The sequence below is a fragment of the Mustela nivalis genome (assembly GCF_964662115.1).
Source record: "Mustela nivalis genome assembly, chromosome: 9".
Classification (NCBI taxonomy): domain Eukaryota; kingdom Metazoa; phylum Chordata; class Mammalia; order Carnivora; family Mustelidae; genus Mustela; species Mustela nivalis.
Window position 1 is genome coordinate 78044122 of NC_139028.1, and position 20843 is coordinate 78064964.

The following is a 20843-nucleotide window of genomic DNA, read 5'->3' on the forward strand; positions in this document are numbered from 1 at the left end:
ACTCTATTAAGGTTCTTTGCTACAGGCAACCCATGTGTCCATGAGATAGCCAAACCCTCTTGGAAGAGGCTGGATTTCCAAAAAAGGGCTGAATTTTAGCCTGAGGTTGGAGGGAAGGTTCTATCCTAAGTCCTTAGAATTCCTTCACTATCCATTGTTCCTCAACCTAGAGCTAACAGCTGCTTTTTCGCACCTATTATTACTGTTGGACCCCTCAAAGCATGATTGGCAAACTTTTTAAAGGCCAGAGAGTAAACGTTTTAGGCTTGGAGGGCCACATCTTCTCTGTCACAACTCAACTCTGCTATTATGGTGTGAAAACAGATACTGATAATACATGACTAATACTGTGTTCCAGTAAAACTTTATTTACAAAAACAGGCAATAGGCCAGATTTAGCATACAAGCCATAATATGTCAAATCCTTCTTTAGAATCCTCTTTCACTCTTTATAGTAATTAAATACTTTTTATTAATTAATGACTCTCTAATTTTCCCTGTTCTACTACTATATTTCCTGTCTTCTAACTTGTCCTCTAATGGCCTGATCTGCCTGACAATTGACATGTAGTCATTTCCCCCACTGTACACCCTATTTTTGCTCTGGATATTCCCCTGACTTTCTACCCTATATCCTGTAAGCCTCAGTTATATAAATGTCCACGTGGAAAACTCATAGCATCTTCAACCCCCAAATTATACTCTATCAGAATCTAAACTGCAATATCATACATACTCTGATCACAATCTCTTTTGTTCTCACACATTCACTCTGACTAAGCGAAGTCTTTGAGCTCAGATACTATTCTCTGCTTCTTCTACCAGGTAGCTGAATACTTTCAGAGAAGATCTCAGAACTGTACAGATTCAACATTCCCTAATTTCAGCAGGAACTTGCATGCTACTTAACATTCCTTTTACTCATTCTTGGTCAGTTCTCTTTACCATTCTTCTTAGAATATGAAGCCAAACCATTATTCCTTGGCTCAAAACATTTGCCACTACCCTAACTTCACTTTACTTAAATAAATTAATACCTTATCTCTAGAAAATTAAGGCCTGTAGGAATCAAAACTTCTAGAACTTCCTGATCTCCCCTAAAAGCTAGATTAAAATGTACAAAGATTTATATGTGAACTCATAACTAAAAACTGTAAACTGACAAAATGTCCATTATTTGGTGGCCAGATAAAAACAAAATATGGTGTATCCATACAATGAAAGTATTTAGCAATAAAAAAAAAAAAATCAGCCAACTGTTGGATACACACTACAACTTACATAGAACATGGGCAGGGCTTAAAAACAGTAGGATATGTGAAAAAAAAATCAGATACAAAAGATTCCATAGGCTATGATTCCATTTACATGAAATCTCCATTAAAGGCAAATCTATCTAGCAGGAACCAGACTGGGCATTATCTGTGGGTGGGTCTGGGAATGGGGAATGACTGTAAAGTAGCAAATGGAAAATTTGGGGGTCATGAAAATGTTCTAAAGAACTAGATTGTGGGGATAATTATACAATTCTATGCATTTACTAAAAGAAATCATTGAATTATATACATCTAATGGGTACATTTTATGGTATATAAATTATACCACAATAAAAATGTGGGTATACCGCTATAAAAATGTGGGTATTAATATTTTTTAGTCACTATTTTAGATAAGATGGTCATGAAGACATCTGTGATAAGTGAATGGAGACCTTAAACTGATGGGTAAGCCATGCAAATATCTGGAGGAAAAGCATTAAAAGTAAAGGGAACAAAGGGGTATCTGAGCGGCTCAGTCAGTTAAGTGTCTGACTCTTGACTTCGGCTCAGGTCATGATCTCAGGGTTGTGAGATCCCTGCATCCAGCTTTGCCTACTTAACACTGCTATTAAGATGAACAAAAGTCGGGGGGCGCCTGGGTGGCTCAGTGGGTTAAGCCACTGCCTGCGGCTCAGGTCATGATCTCAGGGTCCTGGGATCGAGTCCCGCATCGGGCTCTCTGCTCAGCAGGGAGCCTGCTTCCTCCTGTCTCTCTCTGCCTGCCTCTCTGCCTACTTGTAATCTCTCTGTCAAATAAATAAAATCTTTAAAAAAAAAAAAAAGATGAACAAAAGTTGGGACGCCTGGGTGGCTCAGTTGGTTAAGCAGCTGCCTTCGGCTCAGGTCATGATCCCAGCGTCCTGGGATCGAGTCCCACATCGGGCTCCTTGCTCAGCGGGGAGCCTGCTTCTCCCTCTGCCTCTGCCTGCCATTCTGTCTGCCTGTGCTTGTTCTCTCCCCTTCTCTCTCTCTGAATAAATAAATAAAATCTTAAAAAAAAAAAAAAAGGATGAACAAAAGTCATCACAAACATAAAGTCCAAAATTAAGTTCCATATCTTCCATCCAAATCTGCCCCTCTCCTGGTTTCTTCCCCCATCCACCCTTTGCAGCTAATAAAATATCTTCCTAACTGATCTGTTTCCACTCTCTCCCCTCTTCCTCACTCTATTCTAGCTAGACAGACAGACCTTATATATATTAGGCACCCTCCTTCCCCCCTAGAAAACCAGATAGTTTCTTTCTCTCTAGTTCTTTGCTCAACTTCATCTTCTTAATAAGGCCTTCTCTGAATACAAATGTTGAAACTGAAACATTATCCTCCTTTATTTTTCTCTGTAGTGCTTACCACCTGATACAGCACGTTTTGCTACTTTTATTGTCTGTCTCATCCAACTAGAGTGTAAACTAAGAGCTGGGATTACAGTTTCATTTGTTCGCTGCCATATCCTCAGCACCTACAGCAAGCATCACAATGAAGAGATATATTCAACATTTACCAAATAAATGAATATGTTTAAATGCTGACAATAATGTATTAGTTGCTAGAAATTTTTTTTTAAATATTTATTTATTTATTTGACAGAGAGAAATCACAAGTAGACAGAGAGGCAGCCAGAGAGAGAGAGAGGGAAGCAGGCTCCCTGCTGAGCAGAGAGCCCGATGCGGGACTCGATCCCAGGACCCTGAGATCATGACCTGAGCCAAAGGCAGCGGCTTAATCCACTGAGCCACCCAGGCGCCCCTAGTTGCTAGAAATTTAAGAGTCATCCTTCACTATTTCTTCTCTTACATCTCATTACTTACCAAAATCCTGCCAATTGTATCTCCTAAATATTGTTAATCAGATCCCTCCTTCCTGCCTTGGCCACACTAATTATTTTTCACTTGGAATACTATAAAACACCTTCCTAAGTAGTCTCCCTGAAACCAATCCTGCCAGAACCCAATGTAACTTACACAGTATGGCCAGAGGGATTTCAAAGCTTAGGACTAAACAAGTCACTCACCCCAATCAACCCCCTATCATCAGCTAAAAATACCTTTAATGGCTAAAGCAGGGGTCAGCAAACCTTCTCCATAAAATAGCAAATAGTAAGTTGTTTAGACTTTGTAGAATAAACAGTGTCTGTCCCAACTACTCAACTCTAGTATTAGAGCACAAATGCAGTCACAGAAAATATGTAAACTAATGAGTGTGGCTGTGTTCCAAAAATTGTTTATTTACAAAAACAGAAAATGGACTGGATATGGCCCTCTAACCTAGAAGACAGATTAGAAGTTAACATGGATTATAAAGTGGTAACTTATATCTGGTATCTCCAGTGTCCTCTCCCAATCTTCCTGTCACACTCTGTACTCTATTACAGAAACGCATATATTTTACATCTGTATCAAATCTGTGTGCTGTTCACATGCCCTTCCCACCTATCTTCTAGCTAACCTGTACTGTTGACTTGGCTCAGGCAAACTCCCTTCTTAGAGGCTTTCCATGAACTCTCAAGTTAGAAGAGTGCCCTTCTTTGATCTCCCAAAGAACACAATGTATACCTCTATACTACATTTACTATACTATATGAAACTGTGTTTAAATCCATCACTAGTTTTAAGTTCTTGGTAAATGGGGACTAGAGCTTTCATTTTCATAACTCCAGCATCTAGCACATAGTGAACATTCAGTTAATGCTATCTGAATTGAACTGAAGGCTCCTCTTAGTAATAAAGCGGAAGTGAGGTGAAGTGCTAACTCATGCAATATTCAGAACTTTGGTTAACAAGATGGCTCAGAAAACAAGTCATCAAATGTCAACATCAAGAATATAGTTTTAATCATCCTTCTACAATATTTCCTCCACCACCACACTAATATTTAAGATAGAACAAAGACAAGAGTCCTTAAGTCATCATGCCAAAATGTGAATTAAGACCTACTTCAATTTGAAGAGCCAGTTCCACTTGGTTGTGGTAAGAATCTAAAAGTTCTTCAACAGGATATCTGAAATAAAGAACAATTATTGTGACTGAAGGATACTATATACTAGTACTTTGTTTTATTCACCAAAATAAAGGTATTCACATCCAAAAGCAAAGTCTGAAAACCTGAAATTAATGTTTTAGATGCCACACCTTGTCATGACTTCTTTGTAAGGCTTTTCCATTTGATGCAGGTGTTTGTTTAAATCCACAGGTGTTTTATCATCTTCTGCCTAAAAAAAATATGGTTAAGTTGTATGATAAATTCTTGAAACTAAAGTGATTTTTCAGAACAGAGGCTAAAATATTATCAGAATTAAATGCTATTTACAACTGAGTGAGGAAAAAGTACTCTAAAAAATTAATTTAATAAATTAAAAACATAAATGTCTTAGGTCTAGTTTCTGATATATAAGTAGCTCCCAAAGTAACAACTATTTCTGTTCTATAAGGAAAGAATAGAGAGCTTTAAAAAACAAAACAATTTTTATTTATTTATTTTTTTAAGATTTTATTTATTTATCTGAGAGAGAGCACAAACTGGAGGAGAGGCAGAGGGAGAAGCAGACTCCCTGCTGAACAGGGAGCCTGATGTGAGGCTCAATCCTAGGACCCTGGGATCATGACCTGAGATGAAGGCAGCTGCTTAATCAACTAAGCCACCCAGGTGTCCCAAAACAAACACTTTTAAAGATGGCTGACAACCAAATGAAAATGATGGTGGGATTGGATCAGATGTGGAAGAAATCATCTGAACGTCTGAGTTAGTTTTCTAATGATAATCAAATTGCTCCCAACCTTACCCTCAACAAACAAGGCACCAATCTCTTCTGCCATACTAAGTCTTTAGTATGTAAATATATTAAAAAACATCATTTCTTAAGAAACTGAAGAAAAGCCACCGAAGACTGCTAAAATATACTGAATTTCATGAAATAGTTTCCACCCAAGTGAAATAAATTTTATGAAACACAGGAGTAAAACATAAGAAAATAAAGTAAACATGACTGCTATTTTTCCATCAAAGTTCTACCAAGTGAAGAATAATTCTCTTTAAAGATTAAAGTTTATCAAGTGTTCATACAGTAATAAAACAGCATAATCTCCTGTACTCTAATGTGCTTTAACTTCAAAAGAAAGTACTTTAAGGGGCGCCTGGGTGGCTCAGTGGGTTAAAGCCTCTGCCTTCGGCTCAGGTCATGATCCCAGTGTCCTGGGATCGAGCCCCGCATCGGGCTCTCTGCTCAGTGGGGAGCCTGCTTCCTCCTCTCTCTCTGCCTGCCTCTCTGCCTATTTGTGATCTGTCAAGTAAATAAATAAAAAAAAAAATCTTAAAAAAAAAAAAAAAAAAAAAGAAAGTACTTTAAGAAGAGAAATAGGTTTCTTTAGTGCAGAATAATGTATATTTTTCAGTTTGATGCAAACGTCAACGTGGATCTCTTCTTCCCCCAAACTGTATTTACTATTCAAAATCTTTCCTCCTTCCTCATTTCTCTTTGAACCCAAATGTTTTCATTCTTGTAAAACCATTACAAATCAAGCTTTTATTTCCTCCACTCTGATTTTCAAATATGCCTCCAGCTCACAGTAGTATGCTATCTAAGACTCCATGATTGAAAAGTTCCCCCCATCTGCTGAAAACCCTTGTTGTGGGTAGAATTAGTTCCTCATTCCAATCCATTCACCAGTCCAACTCAGAAATCTTGGAGAATGCAGAAATTGCAAATTGGCTAATTAGGAGAATTACTCAGATTCAACCAAATGCAATTCAGTTATGAGGTACATACTTACTGTTCGGGCCAGATTTTGACACATTGCGCTGAAGGTCAAAAGTTGTAGTTTAATCTCTGTGTCCCATTTTCGGCAGTTTTGAATATATTCATGACTTCCAAGGCAATGATTACTATTAAAATATATTAATTTTCATCAATATTATTCTCAAAGTAGAAATTACAGAGGTAAGAGTAAGATATAACTTGTATCTGCATCAGAAATTGAAGAGAATGGTAAAATGTAGAGACAGTTTTCTTTTTTTTTTAATAGATTTTATTTATTTATTTGACTGAATAAGCAGAGATCACAAGCAGGCTGAGAGGCAGGCAGAGAGAGAGAGGTGGAAGCAGGCTCCCCGCTGAGCAGAGAGCCCTATGTGGGGCTCGATCCCACCTGGGATCATGACCGGAGCCGAAGGCAAAGGCCCTAACCCACTGAGCCACCCCGGCGCCCCTGTAGAGACAGTTTTTTAACCAAGTGTGGACACTTAAATAAAAGAGTAATTCTACATGAGAAGAGTCACAGCACAAAAGAAAGAAGATGAAGATGAAAAAAAGAAACAAGAAAAACAAGGGCAGGGCATTTCGAATAACCTAAAATACTAAAATCTGTAAAATAACTGCACTAAAAGCTAGATACAATAAATTATCTGGTTCAGAAAAAAATTACAATGATTATTTTAGGCAACTAAAAGGAAGTCACAGCTGACCACTGTGTGAAACGTAATGGTACATGCTACAAAAGGAAAATGGGGAGTCTATAATGATGTGACTATCGACTCTTAGCACAAAGAAAAGAGCCATTAAATTCACTTATCAACCGATTGCCCACCATTCTTTCCATTTAACACTATAAGCTTAAGGGCAATACCACGTTTTAATTATGTCTGTTAGCTCTCCACTGTCTTAAACACATCTCAATTTAAGTGTATCTCAATATAAGCTTATTGATCCAATGATATAACTTAGTAGGACCCAATGTATTCTTGGGAGTACAAATTTAACTTGAAATTTTTCTAATTTAACTCCTTAAAATTAAATTTCAAAAGACATTGCTCAGTAGTTAAATGAATACTTACTTTTGCAGCACTTCCTCTTGACCACAAACTTTCAGAACATAGCTGCCAACATCTACTTGATTCAAGTCATCATGTACCCAGCAAAGGGCTTGCATTATAATGATTTCTACAGTAGAACTCACTGTAAAAGAGGCATCAGTTTCATTTTGCTCATTTCACTCTATACACTTGAGAATGTTATTCTTATCATTTAAGAGAGCCTATACAACAGAAATATAATGTAGGCCACATACAGAATTTAAGATATTCTACTAGCCAGACTGAGAAAAGTAAAAAGAAACAGGTGAAGCTAATTTCAACATATTTAACTTAATAAATCCAAAATGTCATTGCATCATATAACCAGCATTTTAAAATTACCAATGACACAGCTTATTTCTTTTCAAATTGGGTCTTTGAAATCCACTGTGTATTTTACATATATAGCACATCTCACTCTATATTAGCCACATTTTGAGTACTCAATAGCCGCATGGGGCTAGTGATTACTGTATTAGATAGGGCAGATCTTAGCTAAGAAAGCCACCTCCCTACCACAGACTCCTCCAAAAAGGTTAACATTTAGCAGGACACAGCAAACAATGATTTAAACCAAATCATAAGGAAAAAATAATTAACATTTTAAATGTTTGACATGTTCCTCATAAATTTTCCAAAGAATAAAAATATAACAAGTAGGAAGTATTGTTCAATTATTGTTCGTGACAATAGCTGGATACTAAGATTACAAGACACTAAAAATTAAAGTAACCCTTTAAAGTAATTTACTTCTGAGAGTTCCTATGTTCAATTTAGAAAACAATTATTCAGTACAGACTTCATGAAAATCAACAGATTGGCAGAAAAGGCCATAAAATATCTAATGCAATGTGTACATTTCTGAACAGCCAATTGTATGGTAATACTTATCATTTGGACACACTTATATCATAATGTGGTTAAATTTCTTAACAGAGATGTACACTGTAAATGTGCATGTTTATGAAGAACCAAACGATAGGCATTTGAGATATTTTCTCAAAAAGTAGTATCTTGATTTATTGTCTTTTTTATATTGTCTTGATATATTAAGTCATTACTTTTTTCCTCAAAAAGTAATGATATCTTGACATATTAAGTAAAAACCATACAAACTGAAATACTTGTCATCAGTGTTTACTATTTCTATCAAGGGGCCTATTGATCTTTTTTCAATTTTAGTAGTAATTCTTACAACAAAAGGGTTTTAAATAATCCCCAGATCAAAATTCAAAGTATGTTATAAGAATAGTTTTTCCTTTAGAAACTAAAAGAATAATTATTATAGTTGGCTAACATTTTTGTTTCAGATTCATATTTTTTTTCAAAGAGCCTTGAAAAGTGCAAAGCTACAAAGAAAGTATCCAAATATTGGACATTTTCCTAGTCAAAACCATGCCCCCAAAATGGCATCAATTTCAGGTCAAAGTACTGTAGAAATATAGCCCTTATTCTACTGCTGGAATCCCATTAAAATAATATACATCATGAGACTCAAACTATGACAAAAATTTCCTACAGACTTAAGGATACATTTCTAGAAAGGATATCCACACCAAATTTGGAAGAGAGTTAGAACTAAAGGAGGATTATCTACTTCTTAGAAGAGCTTAGCAAGATACCTGGAATTTCAATTTCACTGACAGCTATTTATAAACAAACACTCTTCTTGCCATAAAATGAAAAAAAAAAAAAAATTGGGACTATAAATAGCCTTTTAATACCATGCTTTTGGACCTTGGCCAAATGTCACCAATTAATCAAAATTACTCAGCATTTTTCACAGAAATATGCAGTCATAAAGGTAAACTATTTTCCCACTAGTCCTAACCAGAAAATTATCCAAATGAATGCCATTTTTTTGAAAAGGGTAACTAATGAATGTTAAGTATTTTACCACACACACACAACACAAAATTTTTTTAAAGGATACCTAATGATAACAGGGTCAAGAATGATTAAAATAACATTTTAAACATTTCTCCCAAAGCAAGATGGTTGGGAAACCACAAACCTACCATCACATGTAAAAGTAACTGGCAGTTGAAATCCTTCAATTTCAATGGAGACCTTCACGCTGGCATTTTCTCCACATATATTTCTTTGCACTGTAACTGGACTTAACAAATAGCCCGGATTTGTGCAGTGATTGGTATATGGAAAGTTGGTCTTCAATCTGTTCACAAGAAAGAAGAAGTTAAAAATATTTTTAAAGCTGCATTTGAGAGCCCTAAACAAAATTTTGCATGCTTACTACCATTCAGTTCTGTGTCTTGTTCAATTCTAAAGTAGCTCATAAGAACTGTAATGAATGGACCCCAGTTAAACTCCAAATACCAGCATTTGCCTTTTAGATAAGAGGAATCCAAGAAAAGAGATTATTAACTAGAGCCAGGAGATCTGTGGTAACACTAGCAACATTAACCAGGCATACATTGGATACAAGGCATTAAATGAGGTTTTCTGCTTCAGATTTTTTGGCTATACAGTATAATTATACAAAATGTACACTTTTAATGAATCTACTGAGAATACAGCAAAGTAACCCTCAACTGCAATTGCTAGAGGGAAAAAAGTTTGTTGTCTTTTAAAAATGTTTTTCTTAGGGCTTTTTCTCCTACATTTTGGGGGCAGAGAGTTGGTTGTTAGACAACAATAAAAAATCATTATCAGTTTTTACCATGCTGTAGGCCCTTATTCTCTCAAAGTGATTTCTAAAACTCAGGGAATGGCAAGAACTGCCTGTGAAGGTATTCACAGGAACAACATAGTTTAAATTGAAATGCAGGAGTACAGTATATATGGCTCTTCCCCAGCATCACTTTCTGTTACCAGAAAACAAAGGAATATTTGATGCCTTTTTAAAATTTGTAGCCTGCCTTTAACTGACTTTTTTCTGGAGGTTAGAAAACAAGATCCAATTCTCCTGAGTGCTTTTCACAGGAATATAAATGGAATGAATGCTTGAAGTATTATGTATTTCCCTCTGTAGAGATTAAAATAATCAAGTCATAGGAATAAAATAAAATAGTTTGGGAAGACAAAAAGAAAAGGATCAGGAGAGGAGCACCTGGGGGGGCTCAGTTGATTAAGTGTCTGACTTTGATTTTGGCTCAGGCCATGATCTCAGGGTCCTAAGACTGAGCCCCTCGACCTGCTCCGTACTGAAGTGTGCTTGAGCACTCTTCTCTAAACAAAATCTTGGGACCTGGGTGGCTCAGTCAGTTAAGCATCTGCCTTCGGCTCTGGTCATCATCTCAGGGTCCTGGAACAAAGTCTGGCATCTGCACTCCCCTCAGCGGGGAGCCTGCTTCTCTGCCTGCTTGTATGCTCTCTCTCTGACAAATGAATAAATAAATCTACAAATAAATTAAGTCTTTAAAAATAATAATAAAATAAAATCTTAAAAAAAAAAAGAGAGAGGCAGTGAGTATAACTGTACATGGTCTCTAGAGCCAGACAACCTGAGTTTAAATCCTGATTTTACTACTTACCAGCCATGTAACCACAGGCAAGTTACTGAATCTGCTTCCAGCTTCCTCTTCTACAAACTGAGGACACCACCACTAACTTCATAAGGTTATTGTGAGAATTATGTGAACTAAGTTTTTTTAAGAATTTTTTTAAAGATTTTATTTATTTATTTGACAGAGAGAAACAGTGAGAGCAGGAACATGAGCAGGGGGAGTAGGAGAGGGAATGCAGACTCCCTGCTAATCAGGGAGCCCAATGGGGGGCTTGATCCCAAGACCTTGGGATCATGACTTGAGCCAAAAGCAGACAGTTAACAACTGAGCCACCCAGGTGCCCCTATGTGAACTAAGTTTGTAACATACTCAGAGCAGTGCCTAGTAATAGAGGGGCTACAGGCATCTTGTCAAATAAATGAATAAACAAAAAAATCTGAGTTCTGCACTGTAGTCTTAAGTACCACAAAAGATCCAATATCAAAAAGAAGAAAATTAGGGGTGTCTTGGTGGCTCAGTGAGTTAAAGCCTCTACCTTCAGCTCAGGTCATAACGCCAAGGTCCTGGGATGGAGCCCGGCATTGGGCTTTCTGCTCAGCAGGGAGCCTGCTTCCCTTCCTCTCTGCCTGCTTGGGATCTCTGTCTGTCAAATAAATAATGTCTTTTTTTAAAAAAAAGAAGAAGATGGGGCGCCTGGGTGGCTCAGTGGGTTAAAGCCTCTGCCTTCGGCTCAAGTCATGATCCCAGAGTCCTGGGATCGAGCCCCACATCGGGCTCTTGGCTCCGCAGAGAGCCTGCTTCCTCCTCTCTCTCCCTGCCTGCCTCTCGCCTACTTGTAATCTCTGTCTGTCGAATAAATAAATAAAATCTTTAAAAAAACAAACAAAAGAAGAAGAAGAAGAAGAAGAAAAGTAATTTAAAAAAATTAATATAGGGGCGCCTGGGTGGCTCAGTGGGTTAAAGCCTCTGCCTTTGGCTCAGGTCATGATCTCAGAGTTCTGGGATCGAGCCCCACATTGGGCTTTCTGCTCCGTGGGGAGCCTGCTCCCCGCCCCACCGCCTGCCTCTCTGCCTACTTGTGATCTCTGTCTGTCAAATAAATAAATAAAATCTTAAAAAAAAACTAATAAAAGTTGAGGTGCTTAGGTGGCTAAGTTGGTTGAACATTTGCCTTCAGTTCATGTCATGACCTCAGGGTTCTGGGATCAAGCCTGGTATTGGGCTTCCTACTCAGTGGGGAGCCTGCTTCCCCCTCTCCCTCTGGCCCTCCCTATTGCTTGTGTTCTCTCTCCCTCTTTCACTTTCTCTCTCAAATAAATAAAATCTTAAGAAAAAAACTACTATAAGTAATAAACTTATATTGACATTGGAAATGCACCTTTATACATGGATACAGCATCTTCAGATATTTAACTGTTTCAAACTTACCCCTCTACGACATAGTGCCAAGACCTTTGTTGGACCTTGCCCAAGATTCTTTTTTCTTATTAATCTACTAGGTATTCTCTTGTTTTCTACACTATAAAATAGATACTTACAGCAAATCACGTATCAGAGAATTCTGCCTATATCCAAGCAAGATTTCAAGTTTCAGAAATCCTTAAAGATGATGAAAGGGCAAGCAGACATTCCTGATAATAGCTCAGAAATTTATTAGACTAAATTTCCAGTGATCAAAGTTACATTCAATGAACTTGATTTGCTAGGGTAGGTTCCTTCAACTCCTTTCCTTAAAGTGAGTCCTTTTTTGAATACATGCACCCCAGTGAATTTTATAGCAGCATATTATATTATTTATAATAGCCAAATTATGAAACAGCTCAAGTGTCCATTGAATGATGAATGGATAATGAAGAGATAGGAATATTGGAATAATGGAGTATTATTCAGCCATAACAAAGAGTGAAAGCTTGCCATTTGCAATGACATGGATGGAGCTGGAGGAGAGTATTACGCTAAGAGAAGTCAGTCAGGAAAAGACAAATACCGTATGATTTCACTCATATGTGGAATTTAAGAAACAAGCAAATGAGCCACTGGGGTCGGGGAAAAGAGAAAGGTAAAAACCAAGAAACAGACTCTCTCTCTCTTTTTTTTTTGATGTAGGTTCCATGCCGAGTATGAAGTCCAGCATGGAGCTTGAACTCACCTGAGCTTAGATCAAGTCAGACCCTTCCTTAACTGAATGAGCCACTCAGATGCTCTCAAGAAACAGACTCTTAACTACAAAGAACAAAGTGATGGTCACCAGAGAGGAGGTGGGTGAAGGGATGGGGTTAAATAGGTGATGGGAATTACAGAGCACACTTACTATGATGAGCACCGGTGATACATGGAAATACTGCACTTATATGTTAACTGGAATTTCAATAAAAACTTCAAAAAACAAGTCCCTTTTTTACACAGCAACGTGAATGTACATAATATCACATACCTGCACATGTAAAACTGGTTAAAATAGCAAATTTCACACTATGTATGTTTTATCACCATAAAAAAATTTTATAAATGAGGGGTGGAGCTGTCAGATGAGTGCCTGACCCTTGGCTTTGGCTCAGGTCATGAGCTCAGGGTAGTGAAATGGAACCCCATGTTGGGATTTTTTAATTTTAAATGAGCTCTATCTCTGCTTGACATCGTAGAAGATAATCCAGAAAAAAAAGTCATTTTGTTTCTGCAAAACTGACATTTCTTTATTTTTATGGTTTTGTCTGCTTTATCCAAATTGGGGAAAAACTAAAATGATAACAGATTCTTTAAAGTTGGGGGTTTTTTTGTTTTGTTTATAACTAAATTTTTAAACACACAAAAGCAAATTAAACTGCTGAATTATTTAAATAAACCATCAGAGGTGTTTTTATGGATACTCTCATACACTGGAGCTTGATATTCTTAAGTTATAACAATACAGATTACTTTTTAAACTCTAATTGTCATTTTCTCTCAAATTTCCACCTCTCTGTCATCACCAAAGAAACAGCCTTCTTGGCTTATTTTTATTATTTTTTAAAGATTTATTTATTTATTTATTTATTTATTTATAAAATGATTTTTATTTATTTATTCATTTGAGAGAGAATGAGTGAGAGAGAGCATGAGAGAGGAGAAAGTCAGAGGGAGAAGCCGACTCCCCAAGGAGCAGGGAGCCGGATGTGGGACTTGATCCTGGAAGTCCGGGATCATGACTTGAGCCGAAGGCAGCCACACAACCAACTGAGCCACCAGGCGCCCAGATTTATTTATTTTAGAGATACTGAGAAAGAGTGCATGAGTAGGGGAGGAGCAGAGGAGAGAATCCCAAGCAGACTCCCTGCTGAGCACAGAGCCCTAACTGGGGCTCAATCTCCAAACCCATGAGATAATGACTACAGCCAAAACCAAGAGTCAGATGCTCAACCAACTGAGCCACCCAAGTGCCCCTTTGTTTGCTTATTTAATGTGGTTCTACAGTTCAGGAAATTTAAATCTTTTATGGTTTATTTTCCTACTGTGTGCTCAATCAAGCTGAAGTTAGGTACAGACAGAGCCAAATCATGCAAAATCAGAAGGACAGGAAAAAAAGATAAAAATGAGGGCTTTTTAAAAGACAAAAATAAAAATTACAGAAGTAAAGTCTGTATTATTTAGAATAAAATTACCTAAATGCAGAAGTTAAGTCCTTGAAAACATACAAGGAATCATTGGGATCAGGACACTATTGCAGGATGTAAATAATGTAATGTAAATGTAATGTAAATAATGAAATGTCCTGAATCACAGCATTACAGTCCTTTAAACTAAAAAAGATTCTTGAGATCACTAATCCAGCTCCCTAATTTCACACAAGGAAAAAAAAAGTCTTAGAACCAGCAATGTATCAGAGTCTGTTATCCAAGTAATCTTAATTGTAAAAAGTATCTAGACAAATCTTTCATAGCTGATTAATCATTTAAAATGATTAATCATTTTAAGAGATTTCAAAAAGTAAGGAGTTTAAGGAGTAAAAGTATAAACAGTTGTTTAAGGATTAAGAGTATAAATACTTGTTTAAAAATTTCAGTGCAGAAATGATCACACTGGGAAAAAAAAAATAGCGCTATTAATTTCTTCAAGGGATATCTCTTGACCCCAATCTCCAAAGTCTCAGGGGAAGAAGTGAAAAGCCTAGAAGATGGCTCCAAAAACACCTCTGCTTCTTACTTCTCTGAAATATTTTTTGGAATCACTCTCTACTAATGGAAATAAAATTACAAAAAAGAAGTCATTCTCTCCTTACTTCATCTGGGGTTTCAGATTACATAAACCACTGTGCACGTGTATAAATAAAAATAATCATTTTAGCTTAGTGGCAGAGTCTGTGTAAATAACTATACGATTCAAATGCGGAGAAAGGTAGATCAAGACAGGCTAATTTCCCAACCTGCAAAGCTTAAATGCAACAGTCACTCAAAACAGTCTAACAGAAAGCATATAGGGCTTATTTAGGGAGAAAACTGAAGGAACTAGATAAACACATAACAGATTACTTCCAAAATTAAGGCAAAAGAGTATTTCCAAATTATTAACCACACACACACATATGGTATAATGACATGAAGGCACAGATAATTTATAATACATGTAATTTGAATATTAAGTCACCTAAATGTCTCTTCTATCTTAAAAACCTTTCCACAGAGAAGAAAAAGTGCCTCTACTGATATTTTTCTTCTTTTTCTCCCCTAAGGTATTCTGAAGAAAAGAAATGTTGGTTAAGAGGTAACAAAGACAGAATTTTAATGAAATATTACCAATTGTCTAGAAAATCCAGTTATTAAGTTCCTTAAACATTAAAATGAAGTATATACTCAAAAATGATTTGGGAACCCCACACTCTGCTTCACTTACAGCAGACCACACTGAGGAAAATACTGAATTCAATGAATAAATCCCTCACTGGTGATATACTTTCTTCCAATAACAGATTTCAACCCCTTGGCCACAATGTTTGTTGTTCCACTCTTTCCTTCCGTGGGATTTTTCTATCTGGTGTTGGCTGAGGGGACTCCCTTTCCTCCCTTCCTGCAAGACCATTAGAATATAAAGTCTAAGTAAGCTACAAGTGGCTATATTCCCTGCCTTCAAAACCCCACCTGCAGTAGTAGAAAATGAAGCCAACATTCAGGGAGGAAGGGCAGGAAGAAAGAAAGGATGAAAATGGGAAAGGGGAATCACAGGGAGGAGAGATCAACTCAAGCATGTAAATTCCAAGATCTTGCTGTAACTGAGCTCTGTTCCGTCCTTCCTCTTTCTGCTATAGGGGTTTATGAATCAATACATGACTGTTCTTTAAGCTAGTTTAAGATGGGTTTCTAGCACTCACAACAGAAGTCGACTAATATAGTGATACAATGGAAAGAAAACAAACTGAACCAAAAGCAAAGGAGACCTGACTCTGCTGCTGGCTAGCTGAGTAAATTTTAGTAGGTAACTTCTCTGAGTCTGTTTCCTCATCTATAAGAAGTATTAGACATATTTAAGATAAAAAGAATATTTCAGAAATGCATTTTTCTAACATTTGCTCCTATAAACTCCTGTTGTACAAGCATCTCTTAAAGGACAGTATTTTGAATGTCAGAAAGTTTACAGTAAATTGTCTCCCTAAAACAAAAACAGATTTTTTAAGTGCACCAAAACTTCTATATGTTTAAGCCATGTTTTCAATGGTTAACAGTGAAATTACTGTCTGACCTCAATTTTTTCTTCTAAGTATTCACAAACTAAACAGGTTAGGAAGGATACAGGTTTAGATACAATTGCTGTTAATGTGTTAATTAATGGTCTTGAAATTTTAGCCACAGGGAGAAGATAACTGAAATTTTAAAAATCTTAGAATTATTAGTACTATCCTTGTTTTCAAGTTAACTTTTTAAAAGTATTTAATAAAAAAAACTTTATAAGAAAAATTCCTTACTTTGTAATGGACTGACAAAAAGCTGCCACTTCCTCATTCTGTACTTCAATTTCTTGTACAAGAGAACTTCCGGTTGACAAACCACTGGTCCCATTTGGGTCTTTCTGTAACCAAAAAAATGTTTTTATTTTAAAAGTAAAAGATCTCTAAATGTTAAACAGCAGTAAAGCACAAACACGTTTTTACAAAAGTATATACAAAGATATAAAGGAAAAACAAATCATATCAATAGCAAAGTTTTATATTTTAGATTTCTATCTTTGTAAAAGTAATACCAGCTAAGCCTTGAAGTTCATTGGTTTTACTTGCTCAAAAGTAGAAGTAGGTTGTACTTTGTACTGGTCAACAAGAATGGAATGCTGAAGATATTTCCATTCAAAACCTTCCCAAAATAAATGCTTCAGAAAGTTAACGGCTGAATAAAATTAAAGGACTACACTGTTTTAAGAAAGTGAAAAGATCAAGCCCATTTGGGACTCCTCTAGTAACCAGAAATTCTATTTTTTCAACTTTGGCCCAATTCCAAAAAGGCAGCTGGTTCTTTATGTAAGAGAATGAGTTTTAGGAGTTAGCAGGCATTTTCCATCTTAATAAACTTATGCACACATCCTGACAGTCCTTTAAAAGTTAAGTTTATGTCTGATCAAACTCTGTGTGCAATACTTCAAAGAGATAAATTCACTACCCAAGCAGAGCCAAAGAGCAGAGTCCATTTGGAACTGTCTTTTTAAAAAAGGATTTTATTTGAGAGGGAAGCGTGCCTATTTGTGCAAGTGCCTGAGTGGTGAGGTGGGGGGAGGGAGCAGAGGAGAAGGGAGAGGAAGAAGGAAAGAATGTTAAACCAACTCCATGTTGAATGCAGAGCCCAACTCAGGGCTAGATCCACAATCCACGACCTTGAGATAATAACCTGAGCTGAAACCAAAAGATGCTTAATGGACCAGGTCACCAAGGCACCCCCATTTAGAGGTGTTTTGATTTACTATATAAAAATACTTAGTCTGACACAAATTTCAAATGTAAATTTCCTTTGAAATTCAATTAAATTAAAATTGGAATATTCTCAACTCAAAACTAAGTGAATGAGAATACAGTACATATATTTCAAGAATTCTAATGGAGTTCAATGACCATGGCACACACAAAAACCTTGTCAGAAAAATTACAGCAACAACTCCTTTATGAATTTCCTTCTTTTAAAACATATCAGAGCCCTTTCTCCTAGAATGGGATATGCACATTTAAGGGGGGAAAAACACAAAACAAACCTTGAGTTCTAGAAAAATCACAACTAAAAATAACACAACTCATGGGAAAAACAGAGTTAAGGCAAACTATTCAAAATCCACTTAACTTTGTAATCAAGGCCTCAACTAAAATAGTAAGTCCTTATAAAAATATGTGCACAGTTAAATCTCCACTTGAATTTGCACCTAGCTAGCATTATGGTCTTCGATCCTCTGAAGCCTTAAACCCTGGAACTCCTGCTTCTACTCAAGACCAATTTCAATGAAGTTAAATTACAATCTAGAAAAAAATATATAATCTAGGATGTACATCTTCATGAAAGTTCTTAAAGCAAAGAGAAAGGTCTTCACAACTTTGTCTGCACTTACTGGTCTTCACCAGAGAGCTTAACACTGTGGAACATGGAATCACTCTTGACACCACTCATTCAACCACCATCTTCACTAGAAGACAACACTTCTGCAGAATTTCCAATGTTTTCCTTAATATTTTCTCATATTACTAAGGATTTCTTTTTAATTATGAGAAAGTTTGTTCTTTTTGTTTTAAAATGTTACATGCTGGAAAAATTGTGTTTGAACAAATGCCACGTCTCCATTTTACTGACATCAAGCCAATATTTACCAATTATATGAGTTAATTTGTGTTACAGTAACAAGTACTATAGCAAATAAACCATACAACCCTGAAAATGGGATTTGATATTCCTAAAAATTCTCTGGCCTGACATATCAAATTTGCCATAATCTAATCCAGTCACATTTCCCAGAACTTCCCAAATGATTTCTATGTTCCAATTAGTTTGAATCATATCCTGTTCTTCCCTCCTGCCACCTTTAAGTACTTAGTCTGAACCAAACACCGTATCATCACATTCTGTTTTATATTTATCATAATGTGAAAGCCCTCTGAAGATAATCTAATTTTACTCAATGTTATATTCTTGTAGAACTTAAATCTCCGGGTCAGAAAACACCCAATCATTGGTTCAATTTGGGAAAGGGAGAATAGAGAGTTATTTGTAAGTATAATTTCAGTTTTATATGATGAAAATTTATGGCGATGGATGGTAGTGATGGCTGTACAACAGTATGAAATGTATTTAATACCAGTGAACTATACAATTAAAAATGGTTAAGACAGTAACTGCTTATATATATTTTACCACCCCCCCAATCTAGCAAATACTGAGAGCATTTATTACATGTCAAAAGCCCTGCTATATGAAATTTTAAAATATGTTTTATTTATTTCTTACAAAGCTTTTTTTTTTTTTAAAGATTTTATTTATTTATTTGAGAGAGAGAGAGAGACAGTGAGAGAGAGCATGAGCGCAGAGAAGGTCAGAGGGAGAAGCAGACTCCCCATGGAGCTGGGAGCCCAATGTGGGATTCCATCCTGGGACTCCAGGATCATGACCTGAGCCGAAAGGCAGTCGTCCAACCAACTGAGCCACCCAGGCATCCCACTTACAAAGCTTTTGTAGATGGGTAGTATAATCCCCATTTTACAATGAGGCACAGAAAAGTTAATTAACACAAGGTCACACAGCTAATACAATCAGAGTTAAGATTTCAAACCAGGCAGCTTAGCTTCAGAATCACATGCTTAATCACTCTGCCATTCTCACCTCTCAAAAAGGCCTCCCTAAAAAAACTTAAAAACATAATGAGCAAAACAATATTATGACCTTTGCAGGAGCAATGCTATATAGAAAACGTATACTTTTGCATGACCCAATAATCATCTTTCCTTCTTTAATTCTTTTTTTTTTTTTTTAAGATTTTATTTATTTGTCAGAGAGAGAGAGAGAGCGAGCACAGGCAGACAGAGTGGAAGGCAGAGTCAGAGAGAGAAGCAGGCTCCCTGCGGAGCAAGGAGCCCGATGTGGGACTCGATCCCAGGACGCTGGGATCATAACCTGAGCCGAAGGCAGCTGCTTAACCAACTGAGCCACCCAGGCGTCCCCTTTAATTCTTTTTCATGTTTTACTTATTAACAGATTTTGAATCTCCTTAGTGGCATTTATAGATTTTTTTTAACCCCCCAAAATTGTACTATTCAGAGTACCTTTCATGAATTAGGTCTTTCAAGAAGATTATAGATCATAGATCACACAGATCATTTAATTTCTGCAATATTCTATATAAATTTCAATTGACAGTGACAGAAACAGACTACAACTATCTCTCTAGTCATACATCAAGATAAAAACAACACCTGAAAAGTTAACTCAAAATGTTCTGTTTTCATTTTGTTCTTACAAGTGAAAAACAGCTGAACTGCCAATGTGTCACCTCATATAGTAACATTTAGGGTTTTTGTTTTTCTCCATTCTTCCTGGAACAATTTATTATTTTTTTTAACATTTTACACTATTCCCTCAACTTTTGCCCCCAATCCCTCCCTTTAATTCCAATCAACCTAAGCATCAAATAACCTCTTTTCTCCCTTGATCTTGCGCAAACCTTTATGTAGCATTCAAGGCTTTCTATTTTGTACTACAGTTATATGCACATACAGTGTCTCTCCTTCTAAACCAAGTTCTTTAAGGATTAGGTCTGTGAATGATTCATCTGTAACCCACACACTGTATCCTCAAATATTTTTCAACAAATGAAAGAGACAAAAAATTGCTAATGCTATTATCTAATATACAGAAGTAAGAAAGGCCTGTGGGGGGGAAGACAGGGAGTTCTCTAGTAAGAAAGTTTAGGTTTGTAAATCCATGTAGTTGGTTACCATCTAGAAGTATCCTATTCCAGAGCTAAAGGCACAGATTTGAGGATCATTTAATTTCTGCTATTTTCTACTGGGAAATTTCTCTCTGCTAATGGCTGTAGGCATCCATCAAGATCAGTGAGAGAGCAATATCCCACATATATAATATGTAAAGAGATTTACTATAAAGCATTGGCTCCTGTAATTATAGAAACTGACAGGTCTGTCAGTTGGCAAGCTAGAGACCCCGGAGATAATGGTATAGTTTTCATCTTAGTCCAGCAGGCTCAAGACCCAGAAAGAGCTGATATTTCA

The 20843-nt window shown here is 36.5% G+C and overlaps 1 protein-coding gene and 1 long non-coding RNA gene across 7 annotated transcripts in view; one reads left to right on the plus strand and one right to left on the minus strand.

Moving 5' to 3' along the window:
- LOC309872724 overlaps positions 1–20843 on the plus strand; it is a 639146-nt gene that overhangs the window by 466679 nt on the left and 151624 nt on the right. The gene's annotated exons all lie outside the window — the stretch shown is intronic.
- Positions 1–20843, minus strand: part of PIK3C2A (phosphatidylinositol-4-phosphate 3-kinase catalytic subunit type 2 alpha) — a 168201-nt gene that overhangs the window by 49649 nt on the left and 97709 nt on the right. For all 6 annotated transcript variants that reach the window (XM_082747221.1, XM_082747220.1, XM_082747219.1 and 3 more), the window contains 6 exons: positions 16560–16663; positions 9179–9336; positions 7143–7263; positions 6083–6194; positions 4445–4524; positions 4250–4313 (listed from right to left, as the gene is read on the minus strand). In XM_082747221.1, coding sequence (XP_082603347.1) covers positions 4250–4313; positions 4445–4524; positions 6083–6194; positions 7143–7263; positions 9179–9336; positions 16560–16663 — 639 coding nt within the window. The remainder of the gene's footprint in view (positions 1–4249; positions 4314–4444; positions 4525–6082; positions 6195–7142; positions 7264–9178; positions 9337–16559; positions 16664–20843) is intronic.